This window comes from Perognathus longimembris, chromosome 16 (genome assembly GCF_023159225.1).
Source record: "Perognathus longimembris pacificus isolate PPM17 chromosome 16, ASM2315922v1, whole genome shotgun sequence".
Classification (NCBI taxonomy): Eukaryota; Metazoa; Chordata; class Mammalia; order Rodentia; family Heteromyidae; genus Perognathus; species Perognathus longimembris.
In genome coordinates this window covers 57,428,558-57,446,081 of record NC_063176.1, presented here as the reverse complement: position 1 = coordinate 57,446,081, position 17,524 = coordinate 57,428,558, and the positions used below count along the sequence as shown (strand labels likewise).

At 61.5% G+C, this 17,524-nt stretch overlaps 2 protein-coding genes across 3 annotated transcripts in view; one reads left to right on the top strand and one right to left on the bottom strand.

Moving 5' to 3' along the window:
* The window catches only part of Fam193a (family with sequence similarity 193 member A), a 66,304-nt gene extending 60,031 nt beyond the window's left edge, over positions 1–6,273 (top strand). The window contains exons 19-21 of one of the 2 annotated variants that reach the window (XM_048363875.1): positions 1,907–2,082; positions 2,434–2,515; positions 5,033–6,273. In XM_048363875.1, the coding sequence (XP_048219832.1) occupies positions 1,907–2,082; positions 2,434–2,515; positions 5,033–5,100 (326 nt within the window). In that variant the 3' untranslated portion in view covers positions 5,101–6,273. The remainder of the gene's footprint in view (positions 1–1,906; positions 2,083–2,433; positions 2,516–5,032) is intronic. The other variant, XM_048363876.1, reaches the window with a different exon arrangement.
* A 2,790-nt stretch (positions 6,274–9,063) lies between these two features.
* Positions 9,064–15,268, bottom strand: Tnip2 (TNFAIP3 interacting protein 2). The gene is made up of 6 exons (XM_048364372.1): positions 14,953–15,268; positions 13,085–13,369; positions 11,515–11,604; positions 10,598–10,825; positions 10,381–10,500; positions 9,064–9,424 (listed from the first exon to the last, which is right to left on the bottom strand). The coding sequence occupies exons 1-6, from the start codon at positions 15,226–15,228 to the stop codon at positions 9,215–9,217; spliced, it is 1,209 nt and encodes a 402-aa protein (XP_048220329.1). The 5' UTR covers positions 15,229–15,268; the 3' UTR covers positions 9,064–9,214.
* Between the last annotated feature and the right edge of the window lie 2,256 nt (positions 15,269–17,524).

Genomic DNA, 17,524 nt, shown 5'->3' with positions numbered 1-17,524 from the left:
CCACTTGAGCCACAGTGCCACTTCAAGTCTAGATACATGTCTGCATAACAGACTCATAACTTATTTCAAATTTCTTTGCAATGGTGATTTTCCTCTTGTCATTTTTTATTTCTTATATTCATGCTATGTTTCTATTAGTCCTACTCTTTATGGAAGGTGTGGTGCACACACTTGTAATGTCAGCATTTAGCAGATACAAGAAGACTATGAGTTCAAAGCCAGCCTGGGCTGTATACCAAGACTCTTTCCTGAAAACAAATATACATACATACAGAGTTTTCCTTGGTTGTTTGAGCCCATTCACTTTTTTTTTTGCTGGTCCTGGGGCTTGAGCTCAGGGCCTGGGTGCTGTCACTGCACTTTTTGCATTGCTTAAGGCTGGGACACTACCACTTTGAACTACAGAGCCACTTCTGGTTTTCTGGTAGTTAATTGGAGATATGAGGCTCATGGACTCTGCGGCCTGGGCTGGCTTCAAACTGCCACCCTCAGATGTCATCTTCCTGAGTCGCTAGGATGACAGCTGTGAGCCACCAGCACCTGGTATGAGCCCATTGCACTGTGACATTGATAATATTTTCTGTATCTTGTATGGGCTGATTCTTTTTCTATGCCTTTTCTGTGCACTTTTATTCCTAAAAATACTTAGCACTTAATAAATTATGATCTCCTGCTAGTGTATTTGTCTTAGCCTGTTTGCTGTTACTGTAGCAGAACACCCGAGATTGATGCGTCTATGAAGAAAACAGGCTTATTTTGATTCATAGCTCTACAGGCTGGTAAGTAGCCTTGAGCTACTCCAGTGCAAGATGGAAAGTGGAAGAGAGAACAAGCAGATGTGGGGGGCGGGGCGGGGGGAGGGTTTGTAAATAACCCAGCTCCTCAGAGGGACATCTTGCTCCTTCACAAAAGGCTGCAAGTTGACACTGCTCCACCTCCTAGCTCATGTGCATTTCTTGGGGACAAACCATCCTCAAATGTGTGGGGCCACCAGTGAGTCTTCCGTCTTCAGCCTTGTTCTTCCTGTCTCTTCTCTTGTTTCTCATCTCCATTGCTCTGCTCTGTGAGAGCTTGGTAGTCTCCTGCCAGGTCGTTGGCTCACCCCAGGCCTCTGGGTGAGTGGGGCACGTCCTCCGGCTGGACTCGCCCTGCCCTGCTTCAGTGAACACCTGTGCGGTCGGTCAGCTCAGGCGTGGGCGCTAGGGGAGTACTGTTCAGCCACACTTGTCTGCTATCTGTGAAGCGGCCTCGTCCTCCGCCACCACCCTGCGGATGGGGCCAGGGCTCTGCATTGCCTTCTGTCCCTGCTGCTGAACTCTGTGGAGGTCTTGCGCACAGGCCCCTGGGAGTAGGCAGTGGTGTCCACCCTCCCTTTACATCTATCTTGTTCTGCATCGTGTTCAAATTTCCATAGAAGCTGCTCTTTGTTCTTCTTGAGTCCAGGTGCCCAGAAGGTGCCTCTTCCACCCCATATTGCTCTTCTTGCTTCCTGCGGGGACCGTGCTCGCACCAGCTATGCGTCCTTGAGGATGTGTGTGTGACCTGAGCTAGCCTTGTTGTCACGGGCAGGGGTCTCTAGGTGACGTGAGGGTGACACGGAAGGGGCAGTGGGTCAGCAAGGAGGCCAAGACGAGCATCTACACTGGCCATGTGATTGTGTCGGGCCCGCAGGCCCGGCCAGCACATCTGGGCAGCTGGGCGGGGGGGGGGGGGGGCTTCTCCCCGTCCAGTCCGCACCAGAGCAGGCAGCGGGGTGGAGAGAGGTGGAAGAGTGCTCCAGCATGCTGAAGGTAGGTGGGCAAAGGTGCACACTGTCGATAGATGTCTTAATTTTGCTCCTGTGGAAACACCACTGAGATACAGTCTGTGTGTTCACTGTTGGTGCCCTGCCCGGTGTGACTTCTAGAAACTCAGAAGGCCCTGGAGTCAGGTTGGGAGCTACACACCAGTCAGAGTGTCGGGCAGAGAAGAGAGAAATGTTTGAGTTCTCAAACTTGGCTGAGGCTCTGGAAAGCCAGGGACCTCCAGCCCCGCTGCTTGGCGAGTGCTGGTCCTGGCCTCCGTTGGGATGACGAACAGAAGGTGAGTGCTGAGCTGCTGTCTGCAGGAGCCCTGTCCACTGGCAGCTGTGCTCTCTGCCTCCCTCTCCCTTCCACCCGTCCTGTGAGTGGATGGCTGGGACTTCTTTCAAGGCTCTGACAGTCCGGCCGTCTGTCATGGCCATGGCCAAGGGCGTCTGGCCCCGGCCGCAGGGCTCAGCAAGCTCATCACGGGGTTCCCCTGCGCCGCCATCCTCCTTTGCCTCCTGCGCGGTCTCTGTTTAGACAGTGGCTTCGGTATGCGAAGGTGTGTAAGCCAAGGCACGTGATCCGCTCTGCCCTCGTGCCACCTTCTGTGGTGATGTGACGTTGCTCCTTTTGCTTCATTTCACAGATGACGTCTTTCTGCCTAAAGATATTGACCTGGACAGCGTGGACATGGATGAGACCGAGAGGGAAGTGGAGTATTTTAAAAGGTAACACGAGGCCTGTGTGTGTCAGACGCCGCAGTGCCTTCCTGGTTGCTAGGCTTCCCTAGCTTGCTCTCTCTCTGTGACCCTCCCTGGCACAGCTGTGTAGAATGGCAGGGCTGCCTGTGTTCCCCACCCCACCTCCCCAGCGGGACACACTTGGCCTTACTCACCTTTGCACGCTCACTGACTTCTCCCCTTCCCACATGTGCTGAGAGAATTGACCTCGGCTGTGGGCAGTGTCTCAGCCCACGGCGTCACCCACCCAGGACCCGGGCCTCCCCGCGCTCCTGTGTGCTCCAGCGCCTTCCCGGTGTGTGACACCTGCATACGCGGATAGAGCCCGCTTTTAAGGAAAGAAGTAACGTGTAGATAGTGGCTCAGGTCTCCTGAAGGAAAACTTCATCAACACTGTTTTTGTGTTGTTTTATCTACTATGTGAATTATAACAACAAAATTACTTTAAGCACAATACAGTTACCCATACTTGGAGTGTTTAGGTGTAGGCTATATTGCTTTCTGAAAAAAAGTAATGCAGTAACTTCAAAAGAACAGAATGCATAGGCTGGAGATGTAGCTAGTGATACTGTGCACCAAGCTGAATTTTACACAATGAAAAACAAAGGGAAAGTTGGGTGCCAGTAGGCTCATGCCTAGCTACCCAGAGGCCAATAGCCGATGATCACACTTCAATCTCACCGCCACCCCCACCCCGCTTTTGGTGGTACTAGATCTTGAACTCAGCCTTAGGCTCTTGGTTGTTGTTTTTTTTCACTCTACCACTTGATCCATGCCTCCACTTCCAGCTTTTTTTTTTTTTTCCTGGTTATTTGAAGAGTCTCTGGGATGTATTTGTGTAGCTCTCAGATCTCACTCTCCAAGTGTTCCCACGTGGCTGGACTGACACCGTGAGCCACCAGCGCCTGCCTGGTGGTGTGCTTTCTTGGCACTGACGGGCTCCGTACCAGCCATGCATGCATGCAGTATTGCTCTTGGACCATTTCTCAGGTGTAGACTTTTAGATTGTGTTGTTCATGGATGTGTGTGTGCTCATGTCTGCACACACACCTGAATTCCCCAGCCTTTCGGAGGTTGAAGCTGGATGGATGATCAAGAGCTCAAGGCAGGACTGGAAGCATGGCTCCATGATGGAGCACCTGCCTGGCAACCAGCAGGAAGCCCAGGAGCGAAGCCAGTCTCGCTTCATCTGCGCCCCCACCTCACAAGGCTGCGATGGCACAGTTGGGGGACTTGGGGTCCTAGGCTTGATCCCCCAGCACCAACTCTGGGCCTGGGCGGTGTCCCTGAGCTCTTCAGCTCAAGGCTAATGCTCTGCTACTTGAGCCACAGCTCCACGTCCAGTTTTCTGGCGGTTCATTGGAGATAAGTCTCCTGGACTTTCCTGCCCAGGCTGAGATTGAACCGCAATCCTCAGATCTCAGCCTCCTGAGTAGCCAGGATGACAAGCATGAGCCACCAGCGCCAGGCTTAAGGGGAAGCTTTTATTTTTTTTTTTTAATAATTACTTATTTATTGTCAGAGTGACGTACAGAGGGGTTACAGTTTCATACGTAAGGCAGTGGGTACGTTTCTTGTACAATTTGTTACCTGCTCCCTCATTTTCCCCCTCCCCCCAACGTGAAGCTTTTAATAAGGAAGAAATAAAGGTAAGAATGTTTCTGGTCTCAGGAGAGAAGGATTTCTTTTGTAGCTCATGCTTGCTAGGCAGGCGGCCCTCTGCCACTCAGGCCATGCATTTCCTTTCCACTGCCCTTGCTTTTCAGATACTCTTGCCTAATGCTTGGGTTGGCCTCAAACTATAATCCTTCCTATCTCCTTCCAAGTACATTGGCTTGCCAGGCGGTAGTGAGTGGCTGGTGCCCATACACCTTCGTAGCCCATAGGCTACGAAGGCTGGTGCTCTACCACTTGAGCCCGTGTCACTTCCAGCTTTTTGGTAGTTAATTGGCATTAGGAGTCTGATGAAGTTGGGCTTTTTGTTGGAGCAAAAAAACTCAAGGATATCACCCAGGACCTGCACAAAACAAAAATTCAAAGAGCCAGGCATGGTGACACACATCTGTAATCCCCACCATGTGGGAGGAATAGGTAGCAGGCTTGTGGTCCAAGACTGGCCCCAGGCAAGAACACAAGAAAGAACCCATGTGAAGAAAACATTACTGGAGCTACAAGGCCTGGGCGTGTGGCTCGAGTAGAGGAGCATCTGTGAGGTTCCGAGTCCAGGACAGGAGTGGTAGCCGTGGCAGCCCTTCTCCCGCCCTCCGCCCTCTCCCACGTGGAATTGCCCTTTCGTGGAACTTGAGTCATTCCTTGAAGGTGGAAGGTGATGGCAGGCAGCCTCTAGAATTCACTCCCTGAAGACAAGAGTCCTCCTCTCCAGGGCAGCGCCCCGGACCTGCCCGCCGACGGCTCCCCTGAGCTGCTAGTGGAAACAGGTGGTCAGTCTGGCTGCCCCAGCCCGGGGTGGGGTGTGCTTTGCTGATTGCCCTTTTGTCTTTGCAGGTTCTGCTTGGACTCTGCTAGACAGACCCGACAAAGGCTGTCCATCAACTGGTCCAACTTTAGCTTGAAGAAAGCGACCTTTGCTGCCCACTGAGCGGGGACTGCCCGCGGAGGGACGTGGGGGGACGCAGCCGGGCTGCGCCGTCCCTGGAGCCAGGCCCCTCACGGGCCCCCAGAGCTCGCAGTGCCTGCCTGGGGCCTGCAGGGCAGGATGCCGTGGCCTGAGACCCCAGACCCGGAGCTCGCTGCGCCGCCCGCGCTGTCGGCCGTGCGTGTGGCGTCCGTGAGCGAGACTTACTTGATTGTAGCTCTCTGCTGTTGGACTGGGAAGCCCTCCGCCACCGCGCCTCAGGGCCGGGCCTGCGTCACCCACGGGGCCTCGGGGCCTCTGCGCCCCGCCCAGTCCTGTCCTCTGTCCCTCAGCTCCTGTGTGCCCTCTGTCCCACCCACGGCAGGCTGGGCGGGCAGGCCTCCTTCGTTCTCCAGTCTACTGTTCCTGAGTGTACACGTTGCGCTGTTTGTGTTTGACCCCCTGACTTGTAGCCAGCTTGTGTAAGACCCCTTGCAGAATGAGAACGTTAAAATCAAAAACCCACCCAGTACTCACACCATCCAGTCTGTTCTAGAGCGTACGACCGTATTAACACGGAGGCCTGCCTGGCTACTTTTTTAACATATTGTTAAGTAATATTAAAATCATGTCTTTCTTTTTGAAAGATGGAATACATTAGTACAGCAGGAAACCCAGTCTGGTTGCTTTCTGCTGGGAGCAGTGGGCACAGGAGGGGGTGGGAGAAGGGAGCCAGGACCACCACCCCTGGAACAGTTCTGGGTGGCCCAGAACAGCCAGTTGAAAGAGCTGGCCCCCCCTCATCAGGCTGGGGCGGGGGGGGGGGGTCGGCTGGCAGCAGGTGGGATAGGACTCCCGAGGGTTGGTACCACTGGAGTAGGGTGTGGCCTGTGTTAGTACCTTTCGAGGACAGTGGGCCAGGGTCACCTTCAGCTTATAGCAGGTGTCTCTGGGGGGGGGGGGGGCAGGGGGATTAGGATCTATACTTAGGATATAACTTGGCTCTATATAGAACAAGTTGTACATGTTTAATTGGGTACAAATTAGGATCAAATTGAATAGTACTTAAAATTAAGAGGAAAGGGGCTGGGAATATGGCCTAGTGACAAGAGTGATTCACTCATATACATGAAGCCCTGGGTTCGATTCCCCAGCACCACACATATAGAAAATGGCCAGAAGTGGCGCTGTGGCTCAACTGGTAGAGTGCTAGCCTTGAGCAAAGAGAAGCCAGGGACAGTGCCCCAGGACTGGCAAAAATAAATAAATTAAAAAAAAAAAAAACATTGTTGGAAGAAGCCACACTTAAATATATTGAGAGTTGATGTTAAGAAAGATGTCAGAACTTCCCAAACTGAACAGACCCCTTATAACCCAACTGACCACTGTGAAAATTGACTGATTTTGAAGTTTATGTGGAATTATAAAGAACTTGGAGCACTCACCTGAAGAAAGATTTAGGAGGACTCCTTTACCAACTTGATTTACTTAGAGTAATTTTAGACAATAGACTTATTAATGGCATATATATGAATATCCAAAAACGATTTGCCATCAAATTATTTTTGGCCAGCCCATCCTAATAGAAGTCTTTTCAACAGATAGGGTTGAGTCAAAAATACGAAAACTTGGGACTGGGGATATGGCCTAGTGGCGAGAGAGCTCGCCTCGTATACATGAGGCCCTGGGTTCGATTCCCTAGCACCACATATACAGAAAACGGCCAGAAGTGGCGCTGTGGCTCAAGTGGCAGAGTGCTCGCCTTGAGCAAAAATGAAGCCAGGGACAGTGCTCAGGCCCTGAGTCCAAGGCCCAGGACTGGCCAAAAAAAAAAAACAAAACAAAACAAACAGGTGATCTTCCTTGCCATCTTCGTAACTGCCATGGATTCAACAGCAAGTACAACACAGAAAACATGACCAGAACTGGTCTAGCTACTCAGGAGGCTAAGATCTGAGGATCAAAGTTCAGAGCTAACCCAGGCAGACAGATCCAAGACGAGTATTCAGTGAACCAGCAGAAAGCCAGAAGAAGTGGAGGTATGGCTCAAGTGGCAGTGTCAGTTTTGAGCAAAAAGCCAAGCAAGATAAGGGGCCCCCAGTTGAAGCCCCTGGTATTGAGGAAGGAAGGAACTTGGTGAGAGATGGTGAAAAAATGAGCTGGATCATGGCTTAAGTGGCGGGGTATCTCCAAGTAAGTTTGAGGCCCTGACAGGAAGGGAGGATGACAGCCGTGTGGGAATTCGGCCCGGTGGTCCGGAAGTGGGTGACCACAGCGACTGTGTGACGGGCAGCGGAGCCCCGCCAGCCACAGCAGGAGACACCGGCCGCGGTGACCCAGCCGCAAGAGGAGTGCGTGGAACCAGGTAGGTCCACACAGAGAAGAGCACAAGAGCAGTTCCTGTGAAGAGGAGGGAGGAGCCCGACACCCTGCTCAGGAAGAGAGGAGGGCGCCAGACCACGCGCTCCAGGACCTGTGCGCACGGGTGTCGGGAACGCGGATCCCAGCGGAGATGGGGGAGTCTTCCCGAGATGGAGCGTGCTGGCGGTGACACAGATGGAATAACACCTCTAGAAGAGCTCTGAAAGCCAGCGCGGGGATGCTCCTCCCTCAGCCACACACGCAGGTCACGTGCTTGTGCACGTCCACTGGTGGCCAGTGGTGTGGGGCCAGCAATGCGCCGAGCCCAAAGCCCCGGGACCCGTGCAGAAAAACAAGTCACAAAAATTAAACTCCTATTCACCATGTGCAAGCGCTTCATTCCTGACTGTGCTGGTCTTGCAGCCACAATCATTCCTTCAGCTTGGAGAAGAACCTGGCAGCACCGGTCTTTCTCAGGAGAGCCTGCTGGAGTCGCTCCCCGTCCTGTGCGGCCGTGGGTCTTTCTGCCGCCTCGCGTATCCACGCGGCTTGGATTTCACGTCCGTGTTCATAGTGGGAGTCCCTGGGTTTGATGTTTTGGGGGGACGGCTACCTTCTCACGTTAGCCAGCAGGCTACTGGCTGCCTGTCTGGAGCCTGTTGGTTTGTAGGGACGGCCCGTTTGCGTCTGTCCTGGGGCATCCGCTCCACCCCTGAGGGTCCCGGGGGGAATCTGGCCAGTGCCAAGGCCCTGGGACTTGGAGGGGTCTTTCTCAGTCGCCTTAGGGTATAGCCACACTCTGCCCCGGTCCAGCTTCTGGCCACCGCGCCCTCGCTGGGCTCCTCAGCCTCATCCAGAGGGTCACCCCATGATATGGGGGTTCTCCCTTCTCTTATTCTTTTCTCCCTAGGATGCCTCAAGTTCTCTGACACCCTGGACTTGACCCAACAAAGTAAGAGGGGTCCACACAGTGCATGGGCTGGGGATATAGCCTAGTGGCAAGAGTGCCTGCCTCGGATACACGAGGCCCTAGGTTCGATTCCCCAGCACCACATATACAGAAAACGGCCAGAAGCGGCGCTGTGGCTCAAGTGGCAGAGTGCTAGCCTTGAGCGGGAAGAAGCCAGGGACAGTGCTCAGGCCCTGAGTCCAAGGCCCAGAACTGGCCAAAAAAAAAAAAGAAGGCAGTGCAGCTGGGCGCCGGTGGCTCGCGCCTGTCAGCTACTCGGAAGGCTGAGATCTGAGGATCGCGGGTCAGAGCCAGCCGGGCAGGGAAGTCCCCATGAGACCGATCTCCAGTGAACCACTCAGAAAGCAAAAGCGCCGTGGCTCAAGTGGTAGAGCGCTAGCCTCGAGCACGAAGAGGTTCAGGGAAAATGCCCAGGCCCTGAGTTCAAGCCCCATGACCCCCACCCCCAAAAAAGGCCAGCCTGTAGCGGCCGCCTCCCACCCCCTTCTGGCCTCTTCCATCGCACTCCAGGCTAGGGCTGAGGCCTTGTCTCCTTTCCTCCTGGCCAGCTAGCCTAAGCTCTGCCCTCAACCCCCCCCCGCCCCCCCCCCCAGAACAGCCCCAGGCCCGGTGCCTCGGTGAGCACGAGTGCGTTTATTCTCAAAATCAGAGAGCAGGTGTAGTTTAACTCCGGGGTGACAAGGCTCGGCAACAGGGCCCAGGGCAGGCGTGTGGCCCGGCGCGGGGCGGGTGGGCGCCCCCTTCCCTCGCCCGGCCTCCGGGGACCCTCCGCCCCGCGGGCTCACTGGCAGCACTCGGCCGCGTGCCTGAGGAGCTCCTCGCCCCGCTCGTCGCCGAAGCGGCGCAGGCAGCGCGGGCACTGCAGCTCGCCCTGGCCGCCCGGGGCGGGGCTGGGGCCCCTGCCCGCCGCCGGCTCCGGTGCATCGGCCCCCGGGGACCGGGCAGCGCCGCTCTGAGGACGGGTCCTGCGGGGGCCTGGCTCGCCGGAGTCCTGCGGGAAAGGCAGAGACGCGTGGAAGCGCAGATCCTCCCTGCGGGACCTGCCAACACCGCCACGCCACCCTGGGCATCCCGGGGCCTGCAGCGCCCCCTGGTGTCTGAGCGCGGACCTCGCCCGGGGCGCTGGAACGGCCCCTGCGCTCGGGGTGGGGGCAGCAGGTCACAGGTCGGCACCCCCGAGACCCCGTCCCCACCAGGCACCCCGCCACCGGCGCAGGGCGGGGGGCACCCCAGGCCTGGACCTGGGTCTCGTCACTGCAGTGGCCCCTGACAAGACTGTGAGCAAACCCCCACCCCAGCCAGGGTGCCACGCCGGCCCGGGGTAGGGCAGGGGATCCCTTGCCCCACACCCTGTGATGCCTGCCTCCCCCCAGCCTGCTTAGAGCCGTACGGTGCCCCCAGGGGCCCCTGCTCTGCACCGCCCGAGACGGCCGATGGGCGGCGTCTGCCAGGGCTCGGGCCTCCCGCTGGGGAAGGGGGCAGAGGCGGCGGCAGAGGCTCAGTGGCTGCCCTGGGCGGTGGCGTGGGGTCCTTGCACACCCAGGGTGGCGGCGTGGCTTCTTGCACACCCAGGGTGTTGGTGTGGGGTCCTTGCACACCCGGGCTGGCTTCGAATTGAGATCTTCAGTTCTCGGCCTCCTGAGCAGCTGGGATTACAGGCGTGAGCACCGGTGCCCAGCTAGGCCAGGGAATTCTTTGAGGGGGGTCCGGGGTTTACCGGATTCAGGGCCTGGGGCCGGGGCGGGGCGGCGCTGGGGGCAGCCTGTCGACCTCCAGGGCTCACCCCGGAGCAGGGGCCCTGACCACACCTCTGCCCTAGGGCAGGGGCCCAGGGCACCACCAGCCGGGCCACCTGCGAACCAGGGCCCTGCCAGACACGGAGAGGCTCGAAATTCTTGCAAAGGAAAACCAAACCACTCGCCCAGAAGGAGGCGCTGCGCACCGTACCTCTCGCGGGGACGCCGGGCACAGCCAGGAGGCCGCCTCCTCCTCCAGCTCTCGAATCCGACCCTGAGCCCGCTCGCGATCCGCCCTCTCCCACTCCAAGTCCTCCTTGTAAGCCAGGATCTGCCGGGGGAGAACTCAGTTCTGCTCTCCCGCGGGCAGAGTCGCTCCCTGGCCCTGCCCTCCGCCCTCCCTGCCCTCCGCCCTCCGCCCTGCGCACCTGCCGCTCCAGCCTCTGCGCGCGCTCCAGGGCCGCGGCCCGCTCCCGCCGCGCCTCGCCGCAGGCCTTCATCTCCTCCTCCAGCTGCCGGTGGAGGCGGCAGATCTCCTTCCGCATCAGCTCGGGCGCGGGGGGCGCCCGCAGCCCCCCCAGCCGCTCGTGCAGCTCTCTCACGTGCGCGTCCCGGCCCGCGTCGTAGCGCTGCCACTTGGCATTGAGATCTTCCGCCTGAGGAGACGGAGGAGGGCGCTGGCGGCACGCGGGAGGCCACAGCCCGGCGCGCAGTGCCCGGTGCGGGCGGCGGCTGCCACGCTGCCTGCCAGAGACCCCAGGGCGCGGGCGGGGACGGCACCCCGCCTGGAAGGAGACGATGCCTCGTCTAAAAGCGTCGAAGCCAGCCTGGACAGGAAAGTCTGTGACACCAGAAGTGGAGCTGTGGCTCCAGTGGCAGAGCACCAGCACCAAAGCTCAGGGACGGTGCCCAGGCCTGAGTTCAAGTTCCAGAACTGGCACCAAAACAACAAAAAAGGTTCTACCTCATCGAGTAAAGCAGGCGTGACGTGTGCAACGTGTTCACGGCCAAGGTGGGAGAGGGTACGCGAAAAATAACCACGAGAAGGGCCAGGGGCGTGGCTCACATGGGAGAGCGCCTGCCTCGGAGTGGAACGCCCGGGTTCAAACCCCGGAGCGGCCCACCCACAAAACCCTGTAGCTCCTCAAGGCAATGTAGGCATGTCCTAGGAACTGGGGCGTTAATCCTGGGGCGTGGAGGACAGGACGGCAGGAAGCCAGGCGGGGGGGGGGGGGAGGGTGGAGAGACAGCATCGCTTGTCCCCCAGGCAGCATGGCCCCCGGTGGGGGGGCCTCTCCCGCGGCCTGCCCGGGTGCGGGGGCCTCTCCAATGGGAAGTCACTCACCTGAATCACCTTCCACCTCAGCAGCCGGTTTTCCTCCTGTAACTCTTCAATGGCCGAAGGGCTGGAGGCGCCCCCACCTGCAGGCTCTGGCTGGGGGGCAGGGGAAGTCAGGTCACCGCCTGTGCAGCCGGAGGGGAGGGGGCCACGCGGAGGCAGAGGAGCCCGGCTGGCTGCAGCCCTGGCCCGGGCCCTCCCCGTGCCTGCGCACCTTCCTAGAAGCACGGGGAGCCCCGGGTGACTCAGCCCAGCCCAAGGCCGACAGTGACACCGGCCTGGGGCTGGACATTCGCCCACCGCGCCTGCCTCAGCCCCACCCAACCCCACGGGATGAGGGAGGGGCGGGCTGGGACACGCGTGACCGGGGCGTGAGCCCGCTGGCGGCTGGGGACGCGTGGAGCTCTGCTGCAGTCGCAGAGTGCAGCCTGGGGGAATGTGCCCAGAGGCCCTGCAGGGCGCTGTGCCCCGAGCATGCTCCCTCCCATGCCCACAACCCCTCCGCGGTGCAGGGCTGGGGTGCAGACCCTGCTGCCTTTCTGCCCAGAGCCCCAAGACCTCATTGTGCTCCTTAGCCCGGTGTGGCACAGACCGGGGTGTCACATGTACGATGTGTGTGTGTGTGTTACTATCTTTGTGCTGGTGCTGGGGCTTGAACTTGGCCTTGCACTCTCGCTTAGCTTTTGTGCTCACACGCGGTGCTCAGCCACTGAAACGTCGCCTCCGCTTTGCTGGTTAACTGGATGTTCACACGGACCTTTCTGCCCAGGTCTCAGATCTCGGCCTTCTGAGTAGAATTGTAGGGATGAGCCACCGGCACCTGGGTGGTCACAGTGCACACACGTGTGCACGTCAGTCCTGGGCTTGAACTTTGGGTCTGGGTGCTGACACTGAGCTTTGGTGCTCAAAGCTAGAGCTCTACTCTTGAGCTCCAGCGCCACTTTTGATGGTTAGTTGGAGATAAGCGTTTCGTAGACGTTCCTGCCCGGGCTGGCTTCAAACCCTGATCCTCAGATCTCAGCCTCCTGAGTAGCTAGGGTGACGGCGCAGCCACTGGCACCTGGCTTGTGGTCACGGAGACGCCGAGCTGTGGCAGAGCTGGGGATGACCAGCGCTCGCTGTGGCCGCCACGCCACTGCCTTCTGAGGGGCCGGTCCAGCGGGGACCAGGCCGGGGTCTGCACCAGCCCTGAACACGGACACGCGTGGAGCATGGGGCCCGCACCACACGGGCTCTCGGGCCTCCCCGTGGCGCTAGGCCCCCGCTGTGCGTGCGGGTCACGCGGAGGCCCTCTCCTACAGTGTCGCCTAGCTCTGCCTCGGTTTCCTCGTCTGTCCACCTCGTGACGCGATGCCCCTGGCATATCCTGGGACACTTCCCAGCCTCAGCAGGGCAGAAGAGACTAAAGGGCCATCTCCCCAGCCGGACTCAAGGTCAAGCGCCAGCCGGCAGCGCTGGGGCCCACGAGGGAGGCTGACGCCAACAGTCCCGGGGGGGCGGCTCTGTGCCACCCGTGGGGTCTCCCGGAGGAGGCCTCTGGCTCCGTCCCGTGTGCCGCCCGGCTCCGCAGGCCTACCTCGGGGCTCTTCCTCTCCGCCTGCCCCGGAGCCCGCTGCGGCGCGGCCAGACGCTGGCACACGTGGGTGGTGGCGGCCAGCGCCCTGCGCAGCCGGTGGGTCTCGGCAGCCAGGGAGCGGCACAGGACGCGGCTGGTGGCCTGCGCCCGCGCCGCCTCCTCCAGGCGCCTCCGCAGCAGGACCAGCTCCTTCTCCCGCGCGTGCTGAGGCTGGCTCAGCAGCTCCCGCAGCTCCCGCAGCTCCCGCTCCCTGGCCTCCAGGCGCTCACGCAGCCCCCGGATCTCCTGAGGAGACGGCAAAGCGCAGCGTCACCGGACCACTGCAGAGCTGACAGTTTAGATACACCACAGCTGGTGTGATGGCGAATGGCTGTCATCGCAGCTACTCAGGAGGGAGCGATGGCAAGAACGTGTGGTTCAAGGCCAGCCCAGGGCAAGAAGCAAGGCCCAAGCTCGGTAATACAGATCTGTAACCGTAGCTACTGGAGGCAGGGGAGGCTCGAGATCTGAGGCCAGCCCCGCAACCGTGAGATGGTGACAAGATAACCTCAAGCGTGGGCATGGCTGGCTTCACATGTGTAACTTTGCCGGGGAGGCAAAGGTCGGGATGACTCAAGGTCGGATTGCACAAATCTGTGAGGTCTTATCTTTCAAAATGTTACGAAAGTAATTAACAGCAGCATGCTGGAAACAAACACTACTGAACCAGGAAGCCCCGCAGCTGCGCTGGGCGGAGGGAAGCCGTCACCAGACTACACGAGGTACAATCAACCTTGGTTTTCATAAAGTTCTGCTCTGAAACTTCAGGGAAAATTCTGCTTTCCAAGCTGGGTGCCTGTGGCTCCTGCCTGAAATCGTAAGTGCTCAGCAGGGAGAGAGGAAGAGCGGGAGGGGGGGGGCAGAGAGGGGGAGAGGAGGGAGAGGGAGGGGGCGAGGGGGGAGATAGGGAGGGGGAGGGGGAGAGAGAGGGAGGGAGGGGGGCAAAGAGAGAAGGAGAGGATGGGTGTGGGGACCTGGGCTGAAGAAACCCCAGATGCCACAGGAGGGCAGCCGCCTTCCCACTGCCTTCACCCCACTGCGACGGGCACCGGGCGGCAGGGCGCTCCGACGGGGCGTCTCAACAGCCACCTCCTCTGCTGGACAGCGATGGGGTCCCCACCGGACTTCTTCCGGGTCAGAAGACCCAGGGCAATCAGGAGGGCTGCCCGAACGCTATGCAGACTTGCTTCCGGGAAGGAAGCCTCTCGTTCCCCCCCTGCTCTGCTCGGCTCGGCGGCCTCCGCGTCTGGGGCGGTGGCGGATCTGCTAGCACAGTGCGGGGGGCCGGCGGGTCTACCCGCCGCGCACAGCACGGGGGCCGCTGGTCAGACATACTCCCGAGGGAGGGCGGGGGGGGGAGGGCCCCGAACACACACTGGGCTCCCACCCCAGCACAACCCCGCAGACAGCCCCTCGAGGCGCAATCACTGCCTGCACCAGCAGCGCCCCTCGGGGCCCAGAACCGCCCCGCCCTCCCGCAGGCCCCGCCCCTCACGTGCCGCAGCCCGGCCTCGCCTCCCGCCCGCAAGCCCCGCCCCCACCCTCAGGCCCCGCCCCTCCGCTGTCGCCCGCCGGCCCCGCCTCCCTCCCGCAAGCCCCGCCCCTCACGTGCCGCAGCCCGGCCTCGCCTCCCGCCCGCAAGCCCCGCCCCCGCCCTCAGGCCCCGCCCCTCCGCTGTCGCCCGCCGGCCCCGCCTCCCTCCCGCAAGCCCCGCCCCTCACGTGCCGCAGCCCGGCCTCGCCTCCCGCCCGCAAGCCCCGCCCCCGCCCCGCAGCCCCTCCGCTGTCGCCCGCCGGCCCCGCCTCCCTCCCGCAAGCCCCGCCCCTCACCTGCCGCAGCCCGGCCTCGCCGGCCCCGCCCTCCCGCCGCCGCAGCTGCTCCCGGCCGCGCGCCACCTGCTCCAGCAGCGCCTCCACGAGCGACGGCGCCGCGTCTCCCCCCAGCGCCGCCAGTTGGGCGCGCAGGCGAGCGATGAGGGCGTCGCGGGCGGCCAGCTGGTCCTGCAGCCGCCGCAGCCGCTCGCCGGCCTCGTGGTACAGGCCGCAGAGCGTGGCGGCCGCGCGCGGGGCCCCGTCCGGCCCGGCCGACCCCGCGCCCCCGGACATGGCGCTGGGACGGCCCGCGCACGGGTGGCGGCCGGCAACTTCTGCGCGCCCCGGGGCGGGCCGTGGGCCTTCCCGGTACTTTTCCCGGCCCGCCCCGCCCCGTGGCTCCGCCCGGACGCCGCTGCCCGCTGGCGGCCCCGCCCCGCCGCTGCGGCCCCCCCTCCCGGCCGGGTGTGTGGGCCGGGCCCGCGGCGCCCGCCTCCCGGGGCCGCTCCCGGCGGGACGCGCCCGGTCACCGAGTGTGGAGGGATCTGGGAGGCCGGTTCAGACCGCGGTGGGGAGCGAAGCGCGGACGCGCGGGGGAAGCGGGCGGCGCCGCGGGGCCACACACACCGCGGCCCCGGCCCTTCCCAGCGCAGGTGCCGTGGGCCCGGCCGGGGCCCGGAGCGCCCCCGCCGCCGCGGTGCTGTGCTCGGCTGCCGGCCTGAGCGGCACGCGGGGGGCCCACGCGAGGACCGTGCGCACGGCCCCGCCTTGCTTGTAAACGGGCAGGATGGGAACGCGTCCTCGGGGCCGACGCCCCCAGGGTGCCCGCCCCCGGAGCACAGCCCCGTGGGGAGAGCGCGGCCCGCCGGCCGGGCGGCGCACACCGCCCCGGAAGCCGGCACGACCGTGACTCACCCCCGACGGCCACGCCTCCCAAGGCCGGCCCCGCCTCTCCGGTGCGGGACGACCGTCCGTGGTTTCTTTTCATCAGTTTGCGGGTCCCCCCCCCCATTTCGAGTCTTTGACTCGGCCGGAATGCATTTTGGCCAAAGGTGTGCGGGAGGGCGCCCCACCCCGTACCGGTGAGCGGGGCGCGGGGCGCTCACCCGGCTCCGCCTGCCAACGCTCACAAAAGGAAGCCCAGGCGGTGGGCGTGGACCCTAGGCCCATCCTGAACCCCACCCCTAGAGCCCCAGTTCCCGCACCTGAAAATGGGGCTCCCTCTGCTCTCGTGATGAATGCCTGTGTGGAGAGACGGGGCGAGGAACGTGAAAAGCTGTGTGCGCGCGCGTGCGTCGTGGGGCCTGTCCCCTCTCCTGTGGCGGGCTGGTTGGGGACACAGGAGGATTCCAGCACATTCTGGAAGGGAACAGACCGACAGGAGTAGGATGAGTGCGGAGTCTGTCTGGTTTATTTGGGGCTTTCCTTGTGCGCGCGCCAGGCCTGGGCTTTGACCTCCGGGCCTGCGCGCTGTCCCCGCGCGTCGTTGCGCCCAGCTAGTGCTCTGCCATTCGATCCGCAGCTCCGCTTCGAGTGTCCTGGGGATGCATTGGAGAGACGCGCCTGAAGGAGGGGCCTGATGTGGCTGAGCGGTGGCGCGCTCGCCCTCCCTGCGTGAAGCCCTGGGTTCGATTCCTCAGCACAGCAACACAGAGCAAAAGAAGCTCCAGGACAGTGCCCAGGCCCCGAGTTCAAGCCCCAGGATTGGCAAAAAAAAAAAAAAAAAGTGTCTCATGGACTTTCCTGCCTGGACTAGGTTTGAGCCGTCACCCCCCGGCTCTCAGCCTCCTGAGTAGCCAGGAGTACAGATGTGAGCCACTGGCCCCAGCTGGATGGTATGTTTGAGGGGGAGCTGGGGAGGGGGGTAATCATAGTTTGGGGTACTCGAGTATGGCTAGACTCCACTCCTAAGACGGAGTGGACGGAAGGGGAGGGGGAACCGTCCTCTCGTGTCCCAGGCTGGACAAGTGACTGAAGGTCTGCCGGCACCCGTGAGAGGTGGCAGGGCCGGGAAGCTGGTGGGCGACTCGGAGGGCAGGTGTGTGAGGGGGTGCCCTGGGGCCCCTCGGGGAACCCACCGGGCCGGGCGGGCGCACCAGTCCCCGCGGAGTCCCAAGGCCCACCTGTGGCTCAAGGCAGGGCGCCCCCTTCGGGTCGGATGTGGAACTTCACCATGCTGAAGGCCGGCTTCCCCTCCCAGGCCCGGGTGCTCTGGGTGCTGGGGTCAGCCGCAGGCCGGGCAGGGGTTGCCCGGACAAGGGGTGGCCGGGTGGAGGGCAGAGCAAACACACACTGCCTCCCCCGCACCACCAGGGCCGGAAGCGGGACCCAGAATAGACTGGGCGGCTTTCGAGTTCCAAATCGGGCTGAGCGCGGGCGCGTTTGGGTCTAAAAATAGAGCAGCCGTGTGTGCGTGGGCCGGCCCGCCACTCGCAGGGCTGGGGCGTTTAAACCGTTCCCTAGTGAGGTCGGACGGACCCAAACTAGCAGCCAAGCTGGGCTGGGGTGCCAGGCCCACTGGGGGCGGGAGGGAGGGAGGTTTGGGGGGGTGAACTAGCCTTGGAGCAGGGCCCAGCTCTGGCCCAGCCCC